The sequence below is a fragment of the Canis aureus genome, chromosome X (assembly GCF_053574225.1).
Source record: "Canis aureus isolate CA01 chromosome X, VMU_Caureus_v.1.0, whole genome shotgun sequence".
Taxonomy (NCBI): Eukaryota; Metazoa; Chordata; class Mammalia; order Carnivora; family Canidae; genus Canis; species Canis aureus.
The window spans coordinates 88,807,506-88,834,575 of NC_135649.1; the positions used below are offsets into that span (position 1 = coordinate 88,807,506).

Genomic DNA, 27,070 nt, shown 5'->3' on the forward strand with positions numbered 1-27,070 from the left:
CTATCATATTTGTATTTGTCATTTCTTGGTGAAATCTCCCCCATACATGTAGGCTTCTATAATGCTTCCAAAGAAATACATGCCTATCAATAAATCCTGTGGCCTCTATCTTTACATCATACTCAAAATCTCATTTCTCACTACTTCTAATACTACCATACTTCAAGCCACTGTCATCTTTTATTTGGATTAATAGTCTTATTTTTCCTGACAAGTTAGAATTTATTCTCAACAAAGCAACCAGAATAAACTCAGAATGTTAGTAGCTAGAGCACATCATTCCTCTGCTCAAAACCCTACAATGGGATGCCATCTCAAGGTAAAAAACAAAACAAAAAACCCAAAAAACCCACAAACAAGCCTCATGTTGTTATAATGACCTATAAAATCCTAACAGGCTGCCTGTTAACTTTCTGACCTCACCTCCTATATAGCTGCCCATCCCTTACTCACTGCTCCAGTCACACTAGTTTCCTTGCTGTTCTTTAACACATCAGGCATGTTCTGGTCTTGGGATATTTACATCTGTTGTTCCTTCTGCTTAAAACACATTTCCCCCATTAACTACATGGATCACTAACTTCCTCTTTCAGAGTTTTGTTTAAATGTCACTTTCTTAGGAAGCTTCTCTATCTTATATAAAACCAAACTCTGATTCTCCATTACTTATCACCTTCCCTGCTTTCTTTCCATAGTATTTATTATTATATAACATACTATATATATTTTTCCCCACATGTCTGCCCCTTCCCAATCCCTATCTTCTGTAGTCTGTAGACTCCAAGGCTGACATTTTATCTATTTACTGCTATATCCCTAATAGCTAGAATAGTGCCTGATACATAATAGGTACTTGCTAAATTATTTACCAATGAGACTGCCTAACCATATTAAAATCGAACACTACTTAGATCTCAGCATCAACACCTTCTGTAAGCTGACTCCCACTAATCTCCTTTACAGTATTATCCTGTACTTCTCTTTCATACATCAAACCAGACTACTCAGCTTTTCTCTGAAAGCACTACTCCAGGGGTGGGAAACTCAAATGCCTCTGTTATGTCAATCAGAGATAACAAAGGAGTTAAATAGGTAGGATATAAGGCAAAAGGAGGTAGAAGGGGCAGGAAGAAACATAGCCACATAAAGGAATTTAAATCCAATTGTAGGTGATTACAGTAAGTTCAATGTTATGATGTATAAACAGACCTCATTTAATATGAACAGAGGTCTGGGAGACTTCCCAGAAAATTTACTAGAAAACGTGGCATTGCGGTTGAAACTTCTAAGTAGAAGCAAGGGCCAAATTGAGGTGTTTATAAGCCAAATTTAAATGTTTAGACTTAATTCAAAGGCAATGGGAAGGCATAGAAAAAAGACTTTTTAGGAGGAAAACAACATGATCTTGCTTGGCAAAGATCATGCTGTTTGCAGTGTGGTACCCAGATTAGAGTAATAACTTAGTAGTGCAGCACTGGGGTGGGAAGATTAAGGATACTTAAGTTGTCCGGGCAAGGAGTGCTGGTTGCTTAGACAAGGGTAGAAGCAATATGGAGGAGGAGGAGGAAAGTATATGGAGTCCAACAATACATAAATAAAAACATCATAATGGGGAGTGTAGTTGAGGGGCAGAACCGCCAATGTCCATCTTCCATTTGTATGCATGTAAGTCTAACTCAAACATGAGCTTACATGTTACATTCTACATAGAACCTTTATTCCTGCTCTTCCCAGGTAGAAATTAACTCACTCCTCTTCTAATTCCCAGAGTGCTTTGCCGTTTATGACACTAATTACTCTCTCAAAGCTCTCAAGTGTAAAAACTACTTTTTGTGACTATGGACTTTCATTGCCAAGCACCAATAGGGACTCAAATTAATTTGCTCATGGATTATAATTATACAGAATATAATTGTGTGGCAGAAAGTTAAAACTTAAGAGGTAGAACGTTGCCCTATAACTTCAGCCTTAGTTCTGCCAGCAGCAGTCTACTTTGGCGTTACTACAGAATTAAGAAGAAAACATATGTGGGAAATGCACAGTACATGGGTATACTGGTTAGTAATATTATACAAGTATAAACTCTGCCTGAAGGGCAGCTTCATGTATGCAGGGACATAATCCAGTATCTGAAACAGTCTCTCATGAACAAATAAAGAAAATTAAATCCTGTCAAAGGATTTTCTGAATTTCAAGGAAATTACCAAGGAACTTCTAAAATAGTATCCATTTCAACTAAATCATTTAATAGCATCCTCTAAAACAAGTGAGTTTGTATCTATTCCATTAACGTACTATTTTTTTAAAGAAAAAAGCTTTATCACTAGGTTTTATTTCAGCACTTATATTTTGACTTTACATTAAAATCATCATTGATTTCTGTCATTGCTAAATGACATGAGAGAATAATCAAAACGAACATTTTCTGACTTTTCACAAAATTTATGTAAGATAGATTAATTACATGGAACAGTGACACTAATTAGAGCTCCAGTTTAAAAAGTTACCTCAGGAAGGTCAGGATTATAACATGAGGATGGAAACCAGTATTTTCTACAAATATGATGGACTTGCACAAAAAAGAAGTCCAAAACAAAGTTAATATCGTTGATCAAATGATCTTGAATTGAAAATGAGGGCTTTATATAGTTGCTCTTTATTCTCATTATAAAATGAAAAAGTTCTTACCATAACCGTGCTTGTGAATTTCACACTGAATTAATCATTTCTCTTGAAACAAAAAACCCTGAAATCTACCTATCCAAGATAGGAGGTGAAAATTATAACTGAAATCTTACAAACCAGATTTTAAAAATTAGAGAAAAATTTACTTTGAAGTTTAATGTTGCCATTTTACAGGGACTAAAACCAAAGTTAGGTCTAGGGAAAATATGGTTAATTTCCCTAAACATTATTATGCTATAGGGACAATAAATATTTGATTTCTGGTCTGTCTGCAGAGTACAGATTTCTGGGATAAATTCCACCAGCCTAAATTTATTTCTGCATAACAAAAGATCAAGTTTCTTACAATTAAGAAAGATACTTACTTGCTGTGACAGTGCAACAGTAAGTCAATAATGAATGTCTGCCAAGCCTTTTCTTTACTAAGAGCATCTAAGGCTGTCGGAATCAAGGCAAAACATAACGTCATCACTTCCAGTGCTTCACAGCAAACCTGTTCATCTTCCAAGTCTGGCTCATTGCCTGCATTGGTCTGTAAAATTATGGTCAAAGGCAAATTACATAGAGATGCATTTAAGAAAAATCTCAGACAACTGGAACTTAACTTACAGACTCACTTAAACCATTTGGCATCAGCCTCTCTACCTACAACTTGAGATTCGTTTAAGAATAGCACGGGAATGACTAAAATAGACAATGGAGTTTAATTCTGTTATTTTGTTACATCTCAAGGAGCTATGAAGGAGCACACGGAGAATATCACCTGCTTCTTTGTCCTTCAGGTTCCTAGGGATCTTCTGAAGCAACCATCATTCCTTTCTCAAGAGCTACTCTAGCACTGCAGAGTTGGGAACTTATGACTAGTTCCAAAATGTAGTATACCTACAATGAAACTTTATTTCGAAAGCAATATTCTTGGACAATTGTTCAGAAAGGTTCTGAAGGCTTTACAACCTAAAATATACTTGGGTGGGTAGCTAATAAATTGTAATCTGACTTTATCGAAAATTAGTAATTATAATACATGCCTAAAAAAGAACAAGTAAGCATTAAAATACTAGCTGAGTGGGGGTGCCTGGGTGGCTTAGTCGGTTAAGCATCTGCCTTCAGCTCAGGTCATGATACTGGGACCTGGGATAGAGCCCCACATTGGGCTCCCTGCTCAGCAAGGAGTCTTGCTTGTCTCTCTCCCTCTGCCCCTCCTCCTGCTTGTGCTAATAAATTATCTTAAAAAAAGAGAAAAAAACTTATAAAAAGGAAGCTCTACCAAGCCCGGAAATTGCTATAACTTAATTTCCGCTTCTAAATATGCAGCTGTGATTATGAGAGGCAAGTACATGTAACAGGAAATCAAAGAGTCAAACACAGCCTTGCTTATGTAAATAATTTGCTTAATCTAAGGGAAGGTCAGAGATGATACCTCATTTGCTGACACTCTTTCTACTTTTGACTGCTTTAAAAGAGCACCAAAAATACTTAACTGCCAGGACACCACAGCTGATAGTTAACTAAACCAAAATTTACATAGGACAGAAAGATGATGAAAGAAGAACGAAGAGAATAGGGAAAAGCAAATTCAGTAGATCATATTGGACTCTAGTGAGAAGTAGAAAAAGATAGTTTCATCATATTTGAAAAACAAGCTTTATGGCAGGATTCTGCAGTACTGTATTTCCTAAGTAAAATTTTACTATATACTCCATCTTACCTATAGATATTTTTTTTTTTTTTTTTTTTTTTTTTTTTACCTATAGATATTTTTAATTTTCAACCATCCAAGATGCAAACGAGCGGATTTTTAAAAATAGCAGATGTAATGATTCAGCCTCACACACAATTAAACAACATTTATTTAAAAGGAAAATATTTCAAGGTAATTCTTACCTTCTCATAAATTTTAGTTATTTCTTCATTTGGGCTAAATACTAGCTGTAATGCCCCACATCCTGATGCCCAGATGATTTTCTGAATAGCTCTAATTACACAGATATCAGGCATATATCTTGAAGCCTGCAAGACAATGAGTAATAAAAATTATTTAAGTATTAGAGTAAAATAACTGGAGAAGAAAAAATGTTTCTCCTTGTAAAATAAACAGGAATGGCCATGAGGCAGTACTATAATCTTCATGTTCCCAAACTGCTCTTCCTGTTTGTTTTTTTAACAGCAGTACCACAAAGTATGCTCTTTAAGTTATTATATGGCCCTACATTACTTTCAGAAGAATATTAAAGACTATAAAGATGATCCCACCAATCTACATTCTACTCGGTTTTTCCCCATGAAAAAATGAAAACCAAGTCCACACAAATGCTTATACAGAATGGTCATAGCAGCTTTATTCATAGCCAGAAAGGGGAAACAATCCACATGTACTTTACCAAGTGTATGGATGTGGAATATTCATAATGAGATACTACTCAGCAGTAAAAAAGGAATGGACTGATGATCCACACAACATAGATAATTCTCAACATCATTATTCAGAGTGCAAGAAGCTAGACATAAAAGACCACACACTGTATGTAGAATTATATCTATATAAAACTGTAGAAAATGGAAACTATTCTATACTGACAAAAGATCACTGTTACCTGGGGTAGAGGGAAGAGGGGAATGCAAAGGGACATCACAGAGTGATGGAAATGTTCTGAGTCCTGATTATGGTGATGGTTTCATACATACATGCCCTTTTTTTTGAAGATTTTATTTTTTATTTTTTTAATTTTTTGAAGATTTTATTTATTTATTCATGAGAGACAGGAGAGGCAGAGACACAGGCAGAGGGAGAAGCAGGCTCCATGCAGAGAGCCCGATGTGGGACTCGATCCCAGGACTCCAGGATCACGCCCTGGGCCAAAGACAGGCGCTAAACAGGCAGAGCCACCTAGGAATTCCCATACATGCTTTTGTTAAAATTGAATTAGACACTTTAAAAGGATGTTTATTGTACAGAAAGAGGATTCAAACTGGAAAATACTAACATTAATATTAGATAAAATTCATGTTAGGGGAACTCTAGACTGAGAAAGTGATTACAGTGAGTGGGCCCACGAAAATTCAGTCTTAATTAAATTGTGATAAGGGTTATTTCTTAATTAAACAGAGGGCCAAAAGTAGAAAAGATCTTGCAAGATTTCACAGCTTAAAATTCTTTTTTTTATTTTTTATTTATTTCTTTAAAATTCTTAATACTAAGTATTAAAATATTTAATACTAACCTCATCAGATATTTGCTGAGCAAGACGAATGGATACATTTCTAAGCATGCACTCAGATGATGGATTAGGAATGCTCTGAAGGGCACTCTGCAGCACCACAGCTTGATCATGAGTAACTTGGTTGACCTGAAAAAATGTAACCATTTGGTTTGAAGAAAGTAATTTGTACAGAACCAGACCCAACCACTTGCTCCCCACCCATCACCACTCCCTCAGAACCACACACACACACACACACACACACACACACACACACACACACACAGTCAACGGTGATTTACACAAAAAGCGGACCATATTGCCAAAAATAGGGCCTCCACTTTTTCTTGTGCAATGTAGTGTTAACATGTCCCTCTGCAAACACCCATTCTAGATCAATTCAATTCCTGTCTCTACATGTGGGCTCAGTGTATCTTACAGATTTAAGTAATAAACTAAACTGATGGTCCCAACCCTATCTAGAGACTCAATAAATTATCCCAGATCTCTCAAATGTGCTCTTGGGCAGATCCTGCTCTGCTTTCTCCTGGTCATCATTTTGTTCTTTGAAAAGGAGAAACATTGAGGAATTTCAGTAACAGATCAATCTATCTACCTACCTACCTAACAAAATTAAATTAAATTAAATTAAAATAAAATAAAAAATAAAATAAAATAAAATAAAATAAAATAAAATAAAATAAATAAAATAAAATAAAATAAATAAAATAAAATAAATAAAATAAAATAAAATAAAATAAAATAAAAAACAGATTAGTTTTACATAGCCAGGCCATTGTGACTACCTTTCCAGTTGTAATTCCCTTTCTCTATACTGTAAATGATATAAACTCAGGCCCTTTGTTTTTCTTTACTGTTTTAATGGACAGTTCCTAATGTATATAAAACCAGAGATAATAGTATTATTAACTCTCATGTACCAGCTTCAATAATTATGAACAAAGGATCAATAGTGTTTTATCTAACCACTCTCCCTCCCTCACTTTTCAACCCCAGGATTATTATCATTTTTTAACGTTTTAATTTATTTGACAGAGAAAGCACAAGCAGTGGGAGCGGCAGGTAAAAAGAGAGGAAGAAGCTGACTCCCTGCTGAGCAAGGAGCCTAATGAGGGCTAGATCCTACAACCCTGGGTTCATGACCTGAGCCAAAGGTAGACATTCAACCAACTGAGCCACCCAGGAGCCCCAATCCCAGAATTATTATTATTAAAAGATTTATTTATTTATTCATTCAGAGAGAGAGAGAGAGAGAGAGAGAGAGAGAGAGAGAGAGAGAGAGGCAGAGACACAGGCAGAGGGAGAAGCGGGATCCATGCAGGAAGCCTGCTGTGGGACTCGATCCGGGGTCTCCAGGATCACGCCCTGGGCTACAGCTGGCGCTAAACCGCTGCGCCACCGGTGCTGCCCCCCAGAATTATTTTGAAGCAAATCCTGCGTATCATATAGTTTCCCCTGTAAATATTTTAGCAATTATTAAAAATAAAAAGGGAGGGGGCACCTCACTTAAAACATAACCATAGTATCATTATCACACCTAAAACAATTACAAGTGCTATTATGATAATACATGCAGTATTATTCCATATCACATATTTAATATAATATCACATAACTAATCAACATTCCAATTCCCTGATTAAGACCCAAGTCATTTATAAAAAAGAGAATCTACATTCCTGAAGCCTTTATCTCCTGTTGATTAATTTAGTAAAACCATCACTTGTGATCAATATAGAAAACTTCAAATTTTAGTCAGAATTAAGTGCATAGTTTGACCTCTCATAAGTAGACATTGAATTCTGGCATGCCTTGAGGACTTTTGGTGAGATGGATTAAGGATGCCACCAAGACAAAAATAGAGTTGGAATAAGCTCAGAACTAGAGGATAAGCCTATCAAGGTGGGAAGAGAGGCTGGCAACAGGGTAGTAAATCAGTTAAAGTTTTCTTACTACCACGCTTATCTTCATCCATCTGCCAGGTACAAGTTAGTAAGAGATCCATATGGAGTTTTTATCAGGCTTAAAGGAGTAGGGAGGAATTGTCCTCTTAGAGTAGTCAGGAAATACCATTTTCACTTTTCATACAAATTTAATAGATGAAACCCTCTAAATTAAGATTCCACTAGAAAGGAACTCGAAACATCCTGAATCAACTCTGAACTCGAACTTTAAAAATTACCATTTATTACTATAAATAAGATATTTTTTAAAAAGTGGTTACCGATGTCATGGGATTCACGCCTTCTACACCTGGCTGACAAGCTTCTGCCACAGCTCGAACATGGCCATAGCCAATGGCAGTTAGCAACAGTTTGGCTATTTTAAGAGCATTGAGGTAAGCACCCCTTCGAGTTTCCATATCTGCATTTGGTAGGAAGTTATTTCTGGTTAGCATGCTCAGGACAAGGGGTAGGCCACCACTTTTTAAGAAGTGAAATTGAAAATCAGACGAGTCATCAGCCAGGGGTGCACCAGCAGGCATTAACAAGGCATAGACTACCTGGAAAAAGAAAAGGATCATATTAAAAGGGTTTTAAAAAGTAACTTCTATTTTCCCTATTATCACTGCTAAGAAATTCTTGACCATTTAAAAATATTTCAAATTTTATCCATGTTCTTCACATTACCACATAAAAAGGTCAAGTTCAAAGAATATGAAATAAATTCAAAAGGGAAAATACCAACCTCTGTTAGGTACAGCACTTGTGAGGCTGAAGGACCAAAGAAGAGGGAGTCAAGAGACGGACTAAGGCTGCTTTCTCCAAGTTTGGCGTGGTCTAAACAAATAGCTCTTAATTTTTCTATTGTTGTGCTATCTGAAAGAAAACAAGATAGTCTAAAACACAACACCATTCATCCATTCATAGTGTTTCACTTTTGATATTTTGAAAATTACTTCAGTGTGGCATAACAATCAGTTCATTGAGTTATACAGGCTCATACTTCACAAGACATAGCCAGATCTGGATTGATTTAAAACAAGAAAAAAAAACAAAAACCCACCATCAACCATGACTCCTATCAGTCAACCCAAACATGAAGGAGGCAGTCTCCACCTAATCAGAGACCTCAAATCAACACGCCTCCTCAGCCACTAGAAACCTAAAAAATACAGTACACTTCAAAAGAAAGAATTCTTACTGAAACTAACAAAAGAGAAAAAGTGAGAAGTCTTCCAACTTCTCTACTGTTCACCTTTATGACACTATGCATTAACTATTTTATTTTACTGAATATGAGCTTAGTGGTACCTTAGGAGGTGAATTTTAAAACAAACAATGGTGAAGAAAAAAAGGAATACAGGCGCACCCTTTGCCTAACAGCACGGCCCTTCTCTTTATTGAAAGACCTACATTAGGGATGCCTGGGGGGCTCAGCAGTTGAGCGTTTGCCTTTGGTTTGCCTTAGGTTCAGGGAGTTCGAGGAGTCCCTATCAGGCTCTCCTGGAGGAGACTGCTTCTCCCTCTGCCTGTGTCTCTGCCTCTCTGTCTCATGAATAAATAAATAAAATCTTAAAAAAAAAAAAAAAAAAAAGCAAGCAAAAAAGAAAGAGAAAGGAAGAAAGCAAGAAAGACCTACATTAGTATCTGTTTTCATTAGCCACAAGAAATCCAAAGAGGATTTTCACTTTTATGAAAAGGTAAAAACAAAAATAGTGTTATTTGTTTCGCAGTTGTTAAAGAGGCAATGTGCACCCTCAAGGAGGGAAGTGGCCCCACAAAGCTCCTTTCCTGGGAATTATACTCAGCATCAAGCCACTAGAGCGTCAGGCTGTCTCTGTGAGCTTCTGTGCTTTATCTTATTTTGTGGATCCATTAGAACAAGATGTCGCTTAAGAGGTTACTTTTTGGGTGTGGGAACACTCAAAATAGTTTCCCATATAAACTAATGGTAACTGCTTCTTTGTGCTTTACATCATTTTGGCTTACAAAAGGTTGTTCATAGGAACAATCTACTTTTGAGTAGTAGGAGAAACCTACGGGGATTAATGTTTACCTCCAAGCACAGGATTTTTATTCTTCCACCCATGCTACTAAAATACAAGTTTCTTACTTTCTTTCATTTTAAAGATTTTGAGAGAGCACATGAGAGCATGAAGGGAGGGGCAGAGGGAGAGGGAGAGAATCTTAAGCAGACTCCGAGTTGAGCATGGAGCCCAATGCATGACTCAATCTCACGACACAAGCCGAAACTGAGTTGGACACTTAACTGAGTTACCCACGTACCCCTACATTTCTTTCAAATGACAGCGAAAAGATACAGTTAAAAAAATACCCATGATGCAATTTAGCATTAGTTACCATTCAAACTTAAGAATAATCAACTTTAGAAAGTACCTTGTTATCATCAAATTATTTCCAAGGTAATGTGTTATGATTAAAATACCACTTGATAACTAAGATTGCTTTAAAAATATTAAAATCTTTTTTCTTGGGATCCCTGGGTGGCGCAGCGGTTTAGCGCCTGCCTTTGGCCCAGGGCGTGATCCTGGAGACCCGGGATCAAATCCCACGTTGGGCTCCCGGTGCATGGAGCCTGCTTCTCCCTCTGCCTATGTCTCTGCCTCTCTGTGTGTGTGTGTGTGTGACTATCATAAATAAATAAAAATTAAAAAATATATATATATAAATAAATCTTTTTTCTTGAAGAATAAAGATAAATGAAAATTACTATAATTTCCATAGAGTAAGGTAATTTTGTATGCCTGAAGTAGCCTAGAAATAGCAAAATCTTCCGTTTGTGGGGGACCTAGCTAACTCAGTTGGTGAAGCACATGACTCTTCATCTCGGGAGTTGTGAAGTCGAGCCCCAATGTTGGGTATAGAGATTACTTAAAAACAAAATTTAAAAATCTTGAAAAAAACAAATCAGTTGTGTTAAAATCATTAGTTTTCCCTATTCTGAAGGGACAGTGAAACATAATGTAACTAAATAAAGTCTTGTTTTATTTTTATTTTTATTTTTTAAAGATCCTATTTATTTACTCATGAGAGACACAGAGAGAGAGAGAGGCAGAGACACAGGCAGAGGGAGAAGCAGGCTCTATGCAGGTAGCCCGATGTGGGACTCGATCTGGGGTCTCCAGGATCACACCCTGGGCTGAAGGCAGTGTTAAACCCGTGAGCCACCCAGTCTGCCGAAATATTAAGTTTTATAATCAAACATCTGTGAATAGCTTCTCAGGTAATGAGAATATTAAATGTAATGAGAATATTAAATATTCATCCCTTATATTATTTTTAATTGGTGTTTAAATTGATAGTATGTTATTTTACCAGTTTAACCTCTCATTGGGCATGTAGTTTTGTCTCTGTATTTTTTTTTACACTGAAGATCCTAGCAGCTCAATCTTTGCAATTATTTATTTCATCAGGAAAAAAAAAAATCCTGCAAGCAGAAAAAGCCACCAAGATCCAAGACTTTTAACATATATCACCAAACTACTCTCTAAAAACAAAGCAACTGATAGGCTTTATCTGAGAAAGTCTTGCTTGGTTTAAAGATATTCTGAGTGAAGGATGAAGGCAAAAGGGAGCCGGAGGAAAGAAACAAGTTCTAAGAAAAGGAAGGCATGAATACTAAACAAATCATTTAATGTTGTTGCATTCTATTTTATTCAACTGTGCTATGTAAACCAAATGATCATTAATGGCTATTCCAACTTCAGCATTCATGAATCTAAATGATTCCAGGTCCCCAGTTAAATAGAGAAAAATTTAAACCATCCACAATACTGTCATCCAACTATAGTTAAGATTTTAGTTTATTCCCTTCCCATCTTTTACAAAGATACCTAACCCTAATCAAGTATATGGTTATAGCAATATATTATTAACATTATAGAAAACAATGAACAGTAATATAAACCTGTATATGTTTACAGTATAAACATTGGAGCCCAAAAGTCTACATTTGAATCTTAGAACTGTCATTTAAGTTATGTGTCCCTGGTTAGGTAGCTTGTTAGCTGTCTCAGTTTCTCCATCTTTATATTTTTTTCTTTTTTTTTAAAGATTTTATTTATTCATTCATGAGACACACAGAGAGAGTGGGGCAGAGACATGGAGGCAGAAGAAGGCTTCACGCAGGGATCCCGACATGGGACTCGATCCCGGGTCTCCAGGATCACACCCTGGGCTGCAGGCGGCGCTAAACCGCTGCGCCACCGGGGCTGCCCTCATTTTATTTCTTTAAAGATTTTATTTATTTATTTATTTATGAGAGATACAGAAAGAGAGAGAGAGGCAGAGACACCAGCAGAGGGAGAAGCAGGGAGCCTGATGTGGAACTTGATCCCAGGACTCCAGGATCACACCCTGGGCCGAAGGCAGATGCCAAACTGCTGAGCCACCCAGGGATCCCTATCCCCCTTTTAAAGATTTTATTTATTCATGAAAGACACACACAGAGGGAGAGGCAGAGACACAGAGAGGGAAAATCTTTAAATGAAAAAAAAAAAAAAGTTAATTCCTTCATAGGCATGTTTTGAGGCTTAAATGAAGTGCTTACAATGGACTTTGGCATATTTGAAGATATTAAGCAGACTAAACTTCTAGGGGAAAGTGGGCTGAAGATGCACCTGGGTGGCTCAGGGGGTTAAGGCAGCTGCCTTTGGCTTAGGCTATGATCCTAGGGTCCTGGGGTGGAGTCCTGTGTCAGGCTCCCTGCTCAGCGGGGAGTCTTTCCCTCTCTCTGTCTCTTCCCCCACTTGTGCTCTCTTTTTCCAAAGAAATACATTAAAATTAAAAAAAGGAAGCACTGAAAGGGAAAAGCAACTCATTCTGCTTAGTAAAGCAGTATACATTTTTATTACTCAGTATCAAGGAGAATCTTTTCCCAATGCACGTAGGGAAAGTACAGAGGAACTACTGACAACAGTATAAATTACAAAAGCTTAAATTACCTACAGAGAAGACTGGAGATGTTCGAAGTTTAACAGCAACTCATAATAGAGGCACCTGACTTTCAGGCAGATTCAGAAAGAACTAAGAGATGTAAAGTCAATGACTAGAAAAAAAGCTACTCATTCCATCTTGGTTTTCTCCCCCTTTAAAATATATGCAAGCGTACACAAACATTAAATGATTACCCAAAAGTAACACAGCTAGAAACAGAATTTATAACTACTTCCTTTCCTTAGGAGTCTCTGCTTCCTTTCTTAAAAGGGGTGGAGGGAGGGAGGGATGGATAATGAATGTGTGTGTGTATATGTATGCATGCATGAGGCAACTATAGTGACAGCGAGTAGGTTAACATTTGTTGAATACTTATTAAATACCAGTCATTAGGCTGGGATTTTCCACAGATGTATGTATGGATCACCCATGTAATCCCTGCAGTTCCATGAAATAGTTATTAGCCCAGTTTTACAAGGAAATTCTGAAAAACAAAACATGTCTGAGGCATGAAATAACTAGAATAAGAACTTGAACTCAAGTCTATTGAGTCCAAAGCCTGTGATCTGTCTATTGTAATATGATCATCACTGGCTTTTTCAGTGTTGGCTATTTCAAATTTAGGTACTATACTTTGATCATATAAAACATGAAAAAAAGCACACTGAGGTTTTTTGCTTGGGCTTCTGCAAGAGCTTTCTTGTACTATGTAGTGGCATTATGCTAAAATCACAAGATCAGGGATTCTGAGGTGTTTTAAAATACATTGTGATGGTGGGCTCTTTTGCATACATAAAGCAAGAACTGTTACTCAAACACTAGTAAATAAAACAATACAATTCCAAATGGTACAACAGGTAAGGGATAAGGATTAAATTAAGTGATTGAGAGACACTTTAGCTAAGAATTATTGAACTGTATTTATCAGCAAAGCAACCACAAACCCACCACAAAGAGAATAATGGATTATAAAATATATAACCTCAAAAGGACATACAAATAGGGGATGAAGAAACAGTAGAAAAATGTGAGTGAATTACTGAAGGTATAGAGGGGATGGAAGACAGCTAGCTTAGATGAACAAGAAGCACCTATGGGGGTAAGAGGGAGGAGAAGGGGTACTTACTAAATTAATGTCCCACTGAATCCTAGAAAAGCTCAGGACATGAAAACAACAGGTACTTGAGAAAGTAGAGATGAAATCAAAGACCTAACCAGTGGCTGAAGTCTGCATAAGAAGCAAGTCACTCCCCCAAACCAACAATAAATTGATGAAGTTGGAAAGCAGATTTCTTACTCATTTAGAGATAGATACAAATATGAAATGGGGAAAGATGAAGATGCTGGAATAGAACCAGTATAAACCCATGTTTATTTTTTCTAATAGAGACAAATACAGAAATTGATAGAGATGTGTATTACTTCCTCAGTTTAATGGGAAGGCCTGGAAACAAGATACCCCAGTAGCAATAAGTTTCTGGTTTCTAAATACCCTCTCTCACAGAAAGGAGAAATGGCTGATTCTAGGGCTAGAATAAAAGTACTAGATGAGCTTTAAACATCTTGTGACAGCAAGTAAGAAAGTACTCAAATAATGATGCAGCTATATAAAAAAGGCATTGTGTCCATCCACTGACTGTTTATGGGACAACTGAGAATCAAAATAAGTAATAATTATAATGGCTATAACCCAACAAGGTTATGCATGTGTGTATACATCTAAAATACATCACAAATAGGGTTGCAAACCAGTAAATGCAGAAGGAATGATCAAATTAAATAAAATCACCATTTTGTAACCACCACAAAAGAACCGATTCAAGCAATAATTGCAATGAATGGTAAAATCCTAAGTAAAAGTGTGATGAGGAAAGAGTTACAGAATCTTGTAACATTTCTCCAAAATATGAAAAGTAACTTTACGGAGGAGAAACCTGGCAGACGTCAATTAAGTGATCTGGGATAATGTTACCAATAAAGGACAAAATGACATGTGCTTCCTGGTATAATGCTCTGAGAGAGCATCACATAAGTGGTATTCTGACAAAAATGTACAACCTGTATACAACCATCAGAAGACCAGCAAAACCGAAAAAGACCACAAATGATTTGTGCTTTTCAAAATCTTCAAAATCGGGATCCCTGGGTGGCGCAGCGGTTTGGCGCCTGCCTTTGGCCCAGGGCGCGATCCTGGAGACCCGGGATCGAATCCCACATCGGGCTCCCGGTGCATGGAGCCTGCTTCTCCCTCTGCCTGTGTCTCTGCCTCTCTCTCTCTCTGTAACTATCATAAATAAATAAAAAAATTAAAAAAAAAAAATCTTCAAAATCATAAACAACAAAGACCGAGGAACCATTCCAGATTAAAGATCCAACGAATCATATAGTGTAAGAACCTGAATTGGACTCTCAACCAGAAAACACTGTTGATAAGGTTCACTATGGGGAAAACTGGTAAAATATGTATAAGGTCTGTAAATTATAGTAATTTTTTGGGTAAATTATAGTAATTTACCAATGTTATATTTTCTGATTTTGATTAATTACTGTGGTAATTTTAACAGAATGTTCTTGTTCTTAGAAACCAGTAGTTATTTAGGGATAAAAATATAGGGTATCTACAACTTGCTCTCCGAAAGTTAGAAAAATCTTACCACAGAATGATTTAACAAGGGATCCCTGGGTGGCGCAGCGGTTTGGCGCCTGCCTTTGGCCCAGGGCGTGATCCTGGAGACCCAGGATCAAATCCCACATCGGGCTCCCTACATGGAGCCCGCTTCTCCCTCTGCCTATGTCTCTGCCTCTCTCTCTCTGTCTCTCTGTGACTATCATGAATAAATAAATAAAATCTTAAAAAAAGAAAAAAAAATGATTTAACAACTATACCAAATTATTAACAACTACTGAATGTGGGGATGGGTAAATGAGATTGTATTATTCTTTGTAAGTTTGAAATTATTTAAAATAGGAAAATAAGGGACGCCTGAGTGGCTTAGTGGTTGGGCGCCTGACTTTGGCGCAGGGTGTGATCCCAGATTCCCGGGTTCGAGTCCAGGACTGGGATCCTTGTATGGAGCCTGCTTCTCGCTTCTCCCTCTGCCTGTGTCTCTGCCTCTCTCTCTCTCTCATGAATAAATGAATAGAATCTTTAAAAAAAAAAAAAAAAAAAAAAAAAAGGAAAATAAGTTTTTATTAGGAAAAAAAGTACTCTCCAAAAACAAGAGACAGGCAGGAAACAAGAAAATAAAGCACCTATCAGTATTAGCCTTCAAGGAAATAAGTAAACTCTGTTCATTTGTCACATGTTTTTAAAACCCTAATCAGCTCATATTCAAACGGCAAATAAAAGGGTGTCTATATCATGAGGAAGGTGCCAATATAATTGATGAGGTCTAACTTTCGAAAACAACAAAACCCAAAACCAACCAACCAAAAACCCCTGGGCCAGGCAGCTGTACAGTAAAAAGCCCTTTTAACTTTTTAGGAAAATGAAAAGTGAGGACCTGCAAGCAGAGCTTATTCTGAGAGGTGTACAACCAGCCTTTCAGGACTCTTGGGTGTTGGTTCCCAGGCAAACTTTAATGGCAGCCCATCTATCTCCCAGTTATATTTCCCCCTGTGTTACCTCAGCACTACCAAGTCAGCATTTTCTACTGGTGTCATGTCTTTTTATTATCTCCTGAGGCAGCCTTCAGGCACATTCAATTACCTGGTGAGTTGTTCAAGTTCTCTCTGAAGATATATTATTTTTAATAGTGCTATTTAAATTCCATGTGAAAGGGGTGCATAGTCTAAGGTATCGCAGCCCAAGCAGGGTTCGAGAGTACATCCTTGTGGGAGTAGGTAAGAAAAAACTTCAAGACCCAAGACATAGGAACTTGAGAATGGAGATGCTGCCATGGAAAAGGTGAAGAAAGAAGTCCCACAACAGTAGTTCTATACCAAAGAATAAACAGCTACAAGAGGAAGGAAGAAAGGCTCCAGAAAATAGTAAAACATAACAGATTATATAATGGAAATAACAACGGGAAATTATTTTGAGACGTTATTAAACAGTATGTGGAATGAAATAGTGATAAGCGTACAGAAAATTAAGAAAACAAAAAGTGGACATTATTAAATTCAGGAAAAAAGTTTGTCAGTAATCCAAACTACTTCCCACGTACTCTTGAAGTAAGAAATGTAAATGTAAATTTACATTTTAGTGTTAATTTTAGATAAAAGAATTTAAGCAAAAATGAGGAGGATGTGAAAATAAGACTTAAGGGCAGACTGGTGGCTCAGTGGTTTGGCGCCGCCTTTAGCCCAGGGTGTGATCCTGGAGACCCGAGATCGAGTCCCACGTCAGGCTCCCTGCATGGAGCCTGCTTCTCCCTCTGCCTGTGTCTCTGCATCTCTCTTTGTTTCTCTCGTGAATAAATAAATAAACTCTTAAAAAAATAATAATAAGACTTAAGTTTTCATCTCCACAATAGAAACTCAAGAGCAGGTATCTAAAATAGACAAGACACAATTGTACTAAGTTATTATTTATAGATATAATAGTATATACATATAGAAAAAAAAGCTGCACGTTAAAGTAATTGTTTCTGAGGAATAATAAAGAAACAGTGTCACAGATGACACATGGCCCATAACATTGTGAAGTCGGCTCATTTTTTCTGTAAAGGGCCAGATAGTAAATATTTAAAGCTTTGCAGACCATACGGTGTCAACCACAACTATTGCGCTATCTAGTGTTTTAAAACAAAAGCAGCCACGAATGAGCATGCCTGTACACTAACAGAAGTTTGTTGAGGACAATAAAATGTAAATTTCATGTAATTTTCAGGAGCCACAAAATATTATTCTCTTGAAATCCGTCCCCCCTCCATTTAAAAATGTAAAAATCATCCTTGGCTCCTAGGCTGTACAAAATGAGGCAATGGGGTGAATTTGGGCTGTGCACTTAGTTTGTCAACTCCTGATGTGGCCTATACAACAAAGCATATTCCATCTAGAGAAAGAATGTTAATACATTCCATTATTGTCCAGGGTATATTTTATGAACATTATACATATAAAAAAGATTCTTACCTGGTGGCATAAGTTTCATAAGTACTCTTGCTCCATCTCTAAGAGGAGGCATATTTAGGCTGCTTCCTAAGTCTGCAACTTGCCAAAGGAAAGAAATGTATCTGGGATGTAGTGACATTATCTAGAATACAAAACATATAAAACATTTACCTATAAATGACATGTACCCTCAAAAAGAGCCAAGTAATTAATTTCCACACTTTTGCTTATGTCATTTCTACTGTCTCTAAAATGGTCTGCTTTACCCAACATTTCATCTGTAGAAATCCTTCATGATTCAGACTGAATTATATTATCCAAGCCATCTCCAGTAATTTCTGAGTGACAGCCCTATCATTATTTTATTTCTCTCATACATAAAAGTTAGACTCCATACATGCCAAAGGCTGTAACGGCTGTTAATACTTAAATTCCTAATCCTGTTATAGGAGCCAATTCTTCTGACATTGGAGTGGCTGGTTATTATCACAGCCATTAAAATTCTTCTGGGGAGGAGTGGAAGGAGAGGGTAAGGAAAGGAGGAGTCACTGTTTCTTGAGATATAAGGTATGTTAAGGACAAGTTGAGAAAGACTGCAGACATTTTCCTACAAAAACAGTTGTGAAGAAAGGATTTATTTCTGTGGTACAAATACAAAATACAGTGATATTTTTCTAAGTTTATATATTCAATAGTTGTAATTCAGTTGTAATAGATTAATTTTACGTAAATGTATTACTATATGTAATACTGTATCTAAAAGGAAATGTTTAAATTTCAACCAAGTTACAATCACCTTTCAGATCTATTCTGAAGTTGATGGTTAACTATGTAGTTATTTGTATTTTTCCACATTAAATTGTAAGCTTCTCAGAAAAAAAAAAAAAAACGAACTATTCTATATACACCTAGCCCTTCAGCAACGACTTTGAACTGCACAGGTTCACTTATACACCTATTTTTTTCCTTGCAAATACAATGCAGTACTGTAAATGTATTTTCTCTTCCTTATGAATTTCTTAGCATTTATTATGTAGATTATTTAAAAAAGTGTATTATGCATATATCCAGTATATAATACAGTAAAAATGCAATAAATATACATATAACGTACAAAATATATGTGCAACTGATTATGTATTATTAAGGCTTCTGGTCAAGACTAGGCTATGAGTAGTTAAATTTTGGGAGAGGTAAAAGGTATACTTGAATTTTCTACTTTGTGGGAGGGATGGTGAGGGGTAGGTGGTCGATATGAGGTCCAACTATACTTCCTTATTCTCAAAGAATCTAGCATAATGTCTTGCCTACGGTAGTTCAAACCATCTACTTACCACCCCAGGCAAACAGCTTTCCACTTCTGGATTGGGACCATCACTGTAATGATTACCATGGTTTCCAGGAGACCCAGTTGAGGAATCAGAAGAGCTATCAGGGCTTGAAGGCATATTGGAACTTATTTGTGTAAGTTTGGCTGTAATTAGCTGAAAATAATATATACTAAGTTAGTATCAAAGACAAGGTAAAATATGCACGACAGAAATTAGTAACATATCAACAAACAAAAAAACTATTGGCAGCACTTCAACAAATTCAATTTACAGGTACTGCCTAACAATCAAATACTTTTGTTTTTAATGTGAGTCTTAATGTTATAATCCAAATACCTAATAAAGAGCCTTACACAGAATAGAAGCTCAATTAACATTTACGGAGTGAAGAGGCGGGGCAAGATGGCGGAAGAGTAGGATCCCCAAGTCACCTGTCCCAACCAACTTACCTAGATAACTTTCAAATCATCCTGAAAACCTATGAATTTGGCCTGAGATTTAAAGAGAGAACACTTGGAATGCTACAGTGAGAAGAGTTCGCGCTTCTATCAAGGTAGGAAGACGGAAAAAAATAAAAATAAAAAAGCATCCAAGGGGGAGGGGGCCCCTGCAAGGAGCCAGGCTAAGGCCTGGTGTCGAGTGCCCCAAGGACAAGACAACCCAGTCCCGGAGAAGCAGGAACATTACTCTTGCAGGGAACTCGGGCAGGATCCCAGGAGGGGCAGTGATGACCCGAGGCTCACGAGGACCACTAACAGAGGAAAAGCGCCACAAACCGTGGGCTGAGCTCTGAGCTCCGTAAAGGGATGGAGCGAGTGCCCAGCCGCAGCAAGGCAGCGGCTCTGCAAGGAAGGGGCTGTGCGGCCCAGGGAGCACACAGGACAGTAGGGATGCTCCTGACGCCGGGAGGTCCCAAGCTGTGCAGAGCAGTGCCCCCGGCCCATGGAATGTCAGGCCCCTGCACACTGGGAGACAGACTGTAGTTGTTGCTGCTGGAGCTGACTCCAGAGCTGGAGAACTGGCTGCTGCCACTGTTGTTGTTCCTCATGGTGTCACCTTGTGTCTGGGACTGAGCAGGGTGCCAGGGAACAGGGGCCTTACAGGATAAACGGCACCTACTGAACCATGCACCTAGCAGGGGCGGAGCAGCTCCCCCAGGTACACACACCTGAGAATCAGCACAGCAGGCCCCTCCCCCAGAAGACCAGCTGCAAGGACAGGGGAAGAACAAGTTCCTGACCAAGCAGTGCAGGAAAGTTCCAGGGGAAGACTAGGGACTTACAGTATATAGAATCAGAGGATACCCCTCCTTGTTTTTTTGTTTGTCCCCCCTCTTTTTTTCTCTCTTTTTCCAGTACAATTTGTTTTTAGCCACTCTGCACTGAGCAAAAGGACTAGAAAGAAGAACTCACCACAAAACAAAGAATCAGAAACAGTACTCTCTCCCACAGAGTTACAGAATTTGGATTACAATTCAATGTCAGAAAGCCAATTTAGAAGCACAATTATAAAGCTACTGGTGGCTCTGGAAAAAAGCATAAAGGATTCAAGAGACTTCATGACTGCAGAATTTAGATCTAATCAGGCCGAAATTAAAAATCAATTAAATGAGATGCAATCGAAACTGGAGGTCCCAACGACGAGGGTTAATGAGGAAGAAGAGTGAGTGACATAGAAGACAAGTTGATGGCAGGGAAGGAAGCTGAGGAAAAAAAGAGAAAAACAAAAGACGATGAGGAAAGGTTAAGGGAAATAAATGACAGCCTCAGAAGGAAAAATCTACGTTTAATTGGGGTTCCAGAGGGTGCCGAAAGGGACAGAGGACCAGAAAGTGTATTTGAACTAATCATAGCTGAGAACTTCCCTAACTTGGGGAGGGAAACAGGCATTGAGATCCAGGAGATAGAGATCCCCCCTTAAAATCAATAAAAACCGTTCAACACCCCACACCCCGACATTTAATAGTAAAACTTGCAAATTCTAAGATAAAGAGAAGATCCTTAAAGCAGCAAGAGACAAGAAATCCCTAACCTTTATGGGGAGAAGTATTAGGTTAACAGCAGACCTCTCCACAGAGACCTGGCAGGCCAGAAAGGGCTGGCAGGATATATTCAGGGTCCTAAATGAGAAGAACCTGCAGCCAAGAATACTTTATCCAGCAAGGCTCTTATTCAGAATAGGAGAGAGAAAGAACTTCCAAGATAGGCAGAAACTGAAAGAATATGTGACCACCAAACCAGCTCTGCAAGAAATATTAAGGGGGACTCTATAAAAGAAAGAGGAAGTCCAAGGAAACAATCCACAAAAACAGGGACTGAATAGGTATTATGATGACACTAAATTCCTATCTTTCAATAGTAACTCTGAACGTGAATAGGCTTAATGACCCCATCAAAAGGCACAGGGTTTCAGACTGGATATAAAAGCAAGACCCATCTATTTGCTGTTTACAATAGACAAATTTTAGACCTAAGGACACCTACAGCCTGAAAATAAAAGGTTGAAGAACCATTTACCATTCAAAGGGTCCTCAAAAGAAAGCAGGGGTAGCCATCCTCATATCAGATAAATTAAAGTTTATCTCAAAGACCGAAGTAAGAGATAAAGAGGGACACTGTATCATACTTAAAGGATCTATCCAACAAGAGGACCTAACAATCATGAATATTTATGCCCCTAATGTGGAGCTGCCAAGTATATCAATTAATAACCAAAATAAAGACATACTTAGATAATACACTAATACTGGGAGACTTCAACACGGAGCTTTTTGTAAAGGACAGATCTTCTAAGCACAACCTCTCAAAAGAAACGAGCTTTCAATGATACACTGGACCAGACAGAGTTCACAGAACTCATATGATCCTCTCAATAGATGCAGAGAAAGCGTTTGACAAAATACAGCATCCATTCCTGATCAAAACTCTTCAGAGTGTAGGGATAGAGGGAGCATTCCTCAGCATCTTAAAAGCCATCTATGAAAAGCCCACAGCAAATATCATTCTCAATGGGGAAACACTGAGAGCTTTTTCCCTCAGATCAGGAACAAGACAGGGATGTCCACTCTCACCACTGCTTTTCAACATAGTACTAGAAGTCCTAGCCTCAGCAATCAGACAACAAAAAGAAATAAAAGGCATTAAAATGGGCAACGAAGAAGTCAATCTCTCCCTCTTTGCAGATGACATGATACTGACCACAGAAAACCCAAAAGCCTCCACCCCAAGATTGCTAGAACTCATACAGCAATTTGGTAGCGTGGCAGGATACAAAATCAATGCCCAGAAATCAGTGGCATTTCTATACACTAACAATGAGACTGAAGAAAGAGAAATTAAGGAGTCAATCCCATTTACAATTGCACCCAAAAGCATAAGATACCTAGGAATAAACCTAACCAAAGAGGTAAAGGATCTATACCCTAAAAACTATAGAACACTTCTGAAAGAAATTGAGGAAGACACAAAGAGATGGAAAAATATTCCATGTTCATGGATTAAAAGAGTTAATATTGTGAAAATGTCAATGTTACCCAGGGCAATTTACACATTTAATGCAATCTCTATCAAAATACCATGGACTTTCTTCAGACACTTGGAACAAATCATCTTAAGATTTGTGTGGAATCAGAAAAGACCCCAAATAGGCAGGGGAATATTAAAAAAGAAAACCAGAGCTGGCAGCATCATAATGACAGACCTGAAGTTGTACTACAAAGCTGTGATCATCAAGACAGTGTGGTACTGGCACAGAAACAGACACATAGATCAATGGAACAGAATCCAGAAGTGGACCCTCAACTCTATGGTCAATTAATATTTGACAAAGCAGGAAAGACTATCCACTGGAAAAAAGACAGTCTCTTCTCTTCAATAAATGCTGCTGGGACAATTGGACAGCCATGTGCAGAAGAATGAAACTAAACCATTCTCTTACACCAGACACAAACATAAACTCAAAATGGATGAAAGATCTAAATGTGAGATAAGAATCCATCAAAATCCTAGAGGAGAACAAAGGCAACACCCTTTTTGACCTTGGCCACAGCAACTTCTTGCAAGATACATCGATGAAGACAAGGGAAACAAAAGCAAAAATGAATTACTAGGACTTCATCAAGATAAAAAGCTTCTGCACAGCAAAAGGAAGAGTCAACAAAACTAAAAGACAACCTACAGAATGGGAGAAGATATTTGCAAATGATGTATCAGATAAAGAGCTAATATCCAAGATCTATAAAGAACTTGTTAAACTGAACACCCAAGAACAAAAAATCCAATCCTGAAATGGGCAAAAGACATGAACAGAAATTTCACAGAGGAAGACACAGACATGGCCAATAAGCACATGAGAAAATGCTCCGCATCACTTGCCATCAGGGAAATACAAATCAAAACCATAATGAGATGCCACCTCACACCAGCGAGAATGGTGAAAATTAACAAGACGGGAAACAACAAATGTTGGGAGAGGATGTGGAGAAAGGGGAACCCTCCTGCCCTGTCGGTGGGAATGGGAACTGGTACAGCCACTCTGGAAAACTGTGTGGAGGTTCCTCAAAGAGTTAAAAATAGAGCTACTCTATGACACAGCAATTGCACTGCTGGGGATTTACCTCAAAGATACAGATGCAGCAAAACGCCAGAACACCTGCACCCCAATTTTATAGCCGCAATGTCCACAATAGCCAAAATGTGGAAGGAGCCTCAGTGTCCACTGAAAGATGAGTGGATAAAGATTGTACATGCATATGTATACATTGTATATGTATACAATGGAATATTACTCAGCCAGAAACAACAAATCCCACCATTTGTTTCAACGTGGATGGAACTGGAGGGTATTATGCAGAGTGAAATAAGTCAATAGGAGAAGGACAAACATTATATGGTCTCATTCATTTGGGGAATATAAAAATTAATGAAAGGGAATAAAGGGAAAGGAGAGAAAATGAGTGAAAATATCAGTGAGGATGAGAAAACATGAGACACACCTAACTCTGGGAAATGAACAAAGAGTAGTGGAAAGGGAGGTGGGCGGGTGGGGTTGGGGTGACTGGGTAACGGGCACTGAGGGGGACACTTGGCAGGATGAGCACTGGGTGTCATGCTATATGCTGGCAAATTGAACTCCAATAAAAAATAATAAATAATAAAAAACATTTATGGAGTGAAATGTTTACCAGTGAAATGAAAAAATAGTCTCAATTTGACATTCTTGAAAAGTTTGGTAATCATAGATACTTACCGATTTATCTTTTAAGTTTAATTGTCCGATCAACTTTCTGTCATCTGCAGGATCTATCAGTTCACCGCCTACAAAGAGCTCAATTTTTGTATGGGCTACATTGGCTTTAATACGATTGAGAATATATCGTCGTACTGAACCAATCGTATCATTTGTATGAGACCACACATCCAAGTCATCAACTTGTCTGCCCTGGTTTGGAAATCGAACTATAAAAGAGAGGTGTTTACCACGGAAAGCTCTGGAGGGGGAAAAAAAAAAAATCTTAGCAGATTTTTATTATCTTCTTGCAAGGAAAATTAAGCTAGGTATTTAATGTTGAATATTTTCTTATTAAAAAAGAGAAAGCAAATTAAGGATACTTATTTTTAGGACCTTAAAAATCAAAATATATTGCCTTTTAATTACAAATATTTTAAGTGATCTTCAAAATACAACAATCATTTTCCAGTTATTCTTGTACCTATACTTGCAGAAAATGAGATGTCTAAAGAAATTAAATCAGAGATCTGAGTTAATACTCTTATTTTAATGTCATAAAAGTGCAACTCATTAAGACTTTTTTTTTTTTAAAGATTTTTATTTATTCATGAAAGGCAGAGAGAGAGAGAGAGAGAGAGAGAGAGAGAGAGAGAGAAAGACATAGGCAGAGGGAGAAGCAGGCTCCTTGCAGGGAGCCTGACGTGGGACTCGATCCCGGGACTCCAGGATCACGCCCTGGGCCAAAGGCAGGTGCTAAACCGCTGAGCCATCCAGGGATCCCCCATTAAAGGCTATTTTTATATGTGAAAGATAAACTTTAGCTTGATATTATTAACAAAAATGCAAAGATGGAAAGTTTTTCTGAAAAATTGTTCTTTTCAAACTTCACACCCCAAATAATATTTGATAATATCTTGTTATAGGTAAGATACAACTAAAAATTATATTCAAGAAGCAACTTTATATAATTTTAGAATGAGCAAGGAAAACTCTTAAATAATGATAGCATTCATTCTATAAACAGATCATTTGGAAGTATTTCTTGCTATATCAGCTGTTAAAAGCAGCTCTTAAGAGTTTTTTCCAATTATTCTCCAATCTCTTGTGCGATTTATTATATAAACGAATGGCATCAAAATACTTCAACTGTATACTGATCCTTGGGAACACTTAACAGGTACAAAAGTCAACGGCAAAGAGAGAGAGAGAGAGAGAGAGAGAGAGAAAGAAAACTAAACTTAATGCTCTAACAAAACAACAAGCAAAAACTGTATCCTGAAAAAAAAAAAAAGGTCTAAGAAATACCAAATAATAAGTGGATCAGTTATTCACAAACCTTGACATAGGTAGAATTGTTCTTTCCTCGTGATAATCACTGTCACATTCATTTATGTACTCCCTTAATACAGTTAATACACGAACCATTCGAACAGCTTCCTGCCTTGCACAATTAATACTGTCTTTGTCACCATCCAAGACACACAACGTGTCATAAGAGGCTTTCAAACGATCAAAGCAAGACTGAATGAAGTCTTCGTGGATCACCACCTACAAATAATGGGCCAAATAAAGACAGTCCAAGATGCTTTAAAATGTAAAAAAAAAAAAAAAAAAAAAAAAAAAATACACATAAAAACAATAATTCAATTAAAGATGGAAATAACTACTTTAAAGATAGCTCTCAACTGCAATCATATTTCACCAAAGTCTATACTGATAATAAAACATACTATGTTTTGTCAATGGAAGCTATGGTTATGTAAGTTAACAAGTATGAACTTCAGAGTAGGTTGTAGAATCAAAATAAATTCAGTTGAAATCTCATGCCATAATTATACGCAAAATAATCACTTCACATAATTATCAAGATTCATTTGGACAGCATTTTATATAATGGAGATACAGACTAAATATTTTAGATAGATCGATGGATTTTTAAAATAGTCTCCACGCCCAACATGGAGCAACACAAGGGTTGAACTCACGACCCTGAGATCAAGAGTCAGATGCTCAACCAAATGAGCCACCCAGGTGCCCCTTTTGCTATGTTTTTAAAAGGAGTTGAAACAAAACAATTTAGTTATTTCAGAATTGAAGAAAAAATTCTTTTAAGCGATAGAGTTCTTTAATCAGAATTCTAATTTGTGGAAGTTTTAGTGGATGTCAATCCTCACCTGATTGACCTGTAGCCTCGGACCAAGGTTTGTATATATCTCTTTAAGGAGATCTATAGCTCTGCTGGCAATATCATCATTACTTTGAATCACAACCTAGGTTCAAACAGATTCAAGTGTAAATAACTTTCATGAAATATTTTAGTTGGACATTTCAAACTATTCCCTCGGTTATTTTCAACACTGTACTCTATAATTTGGGGATATATTTGATAATCAAGTAAATCAAGTAAAATTAAGTGAGAAAATAGACCAAAAAAAGAGTAATAAAATGCAAAATTCTAGTCTTTGAATAAAGCAATTTGTTTAAGAATGGAAGGCACATATTACTAACAACAAAATACGCTTTGACCAGTTATTAACCCTGTAAATTGACACCTTGGTAACCAAGTGTCAGACACTGAAGGAGAAATTCAAATTATTTAAAAAGAAATACATATAAAAAATAATTTAGCAAAAAGAGCTGTCCTACAACT

At 37.3% G+C, this 27,070-nt stretch overlaps 1 protein-coding gene across 3 annotated transcripts in view; it reads right to left on the reverse strand.

The window, feature by feature from the left end:
• Positions 1-27,070, reverse strand: part of USP9X (ubiquitin specific peptidase 9 X-linked) — a 178,047-nt gene that overhangs the window by 40,868 nt on the left and 110,109 nt on the right. For all 3 annotated transcript variants that reach the window (XM_077888368.1, XM_077888369.1, XM_077888367.1), the window contains exons 17-26: positions 26,595-26,690; positions 25,757-25,968; positions 24,439-24,679; positions 19,195-19,344; positions 17,882-18,002; positions 8,595-8,725; positions 8,131-8,409; positions 5,907-6,032; positions 4,570-4,695; positions 3,051-3,217 (exon numbers count right to left, since the gene is read on the reverse strand). In XM_077888368.1, the coding sequence (XP_077744494.1) occupies positions 3,051-3,217; positions 4,570-4,695; positions 5,907-6,032; positions 8,131-8,409; positions 8,595-8,725; positions 17,882-18,002; positions 19,195-19,344; positions 24,439-24,679; positions 25,757-25,968; positions 26,595-26,690 (1,649 nt within the window). The remainder of the gene's footprint in view (positions 1-3,050; positions 3,218-4,569; positions 4,696-5,906; positions 6,033-8,130; positions 8,410-8,594; positions 8,726-17,881; positions 18,003-19,194; positions 19,345-24,438; positions 24,680-25,756; positions 25,969-26,594; positions 26,691-27,070) is intronic.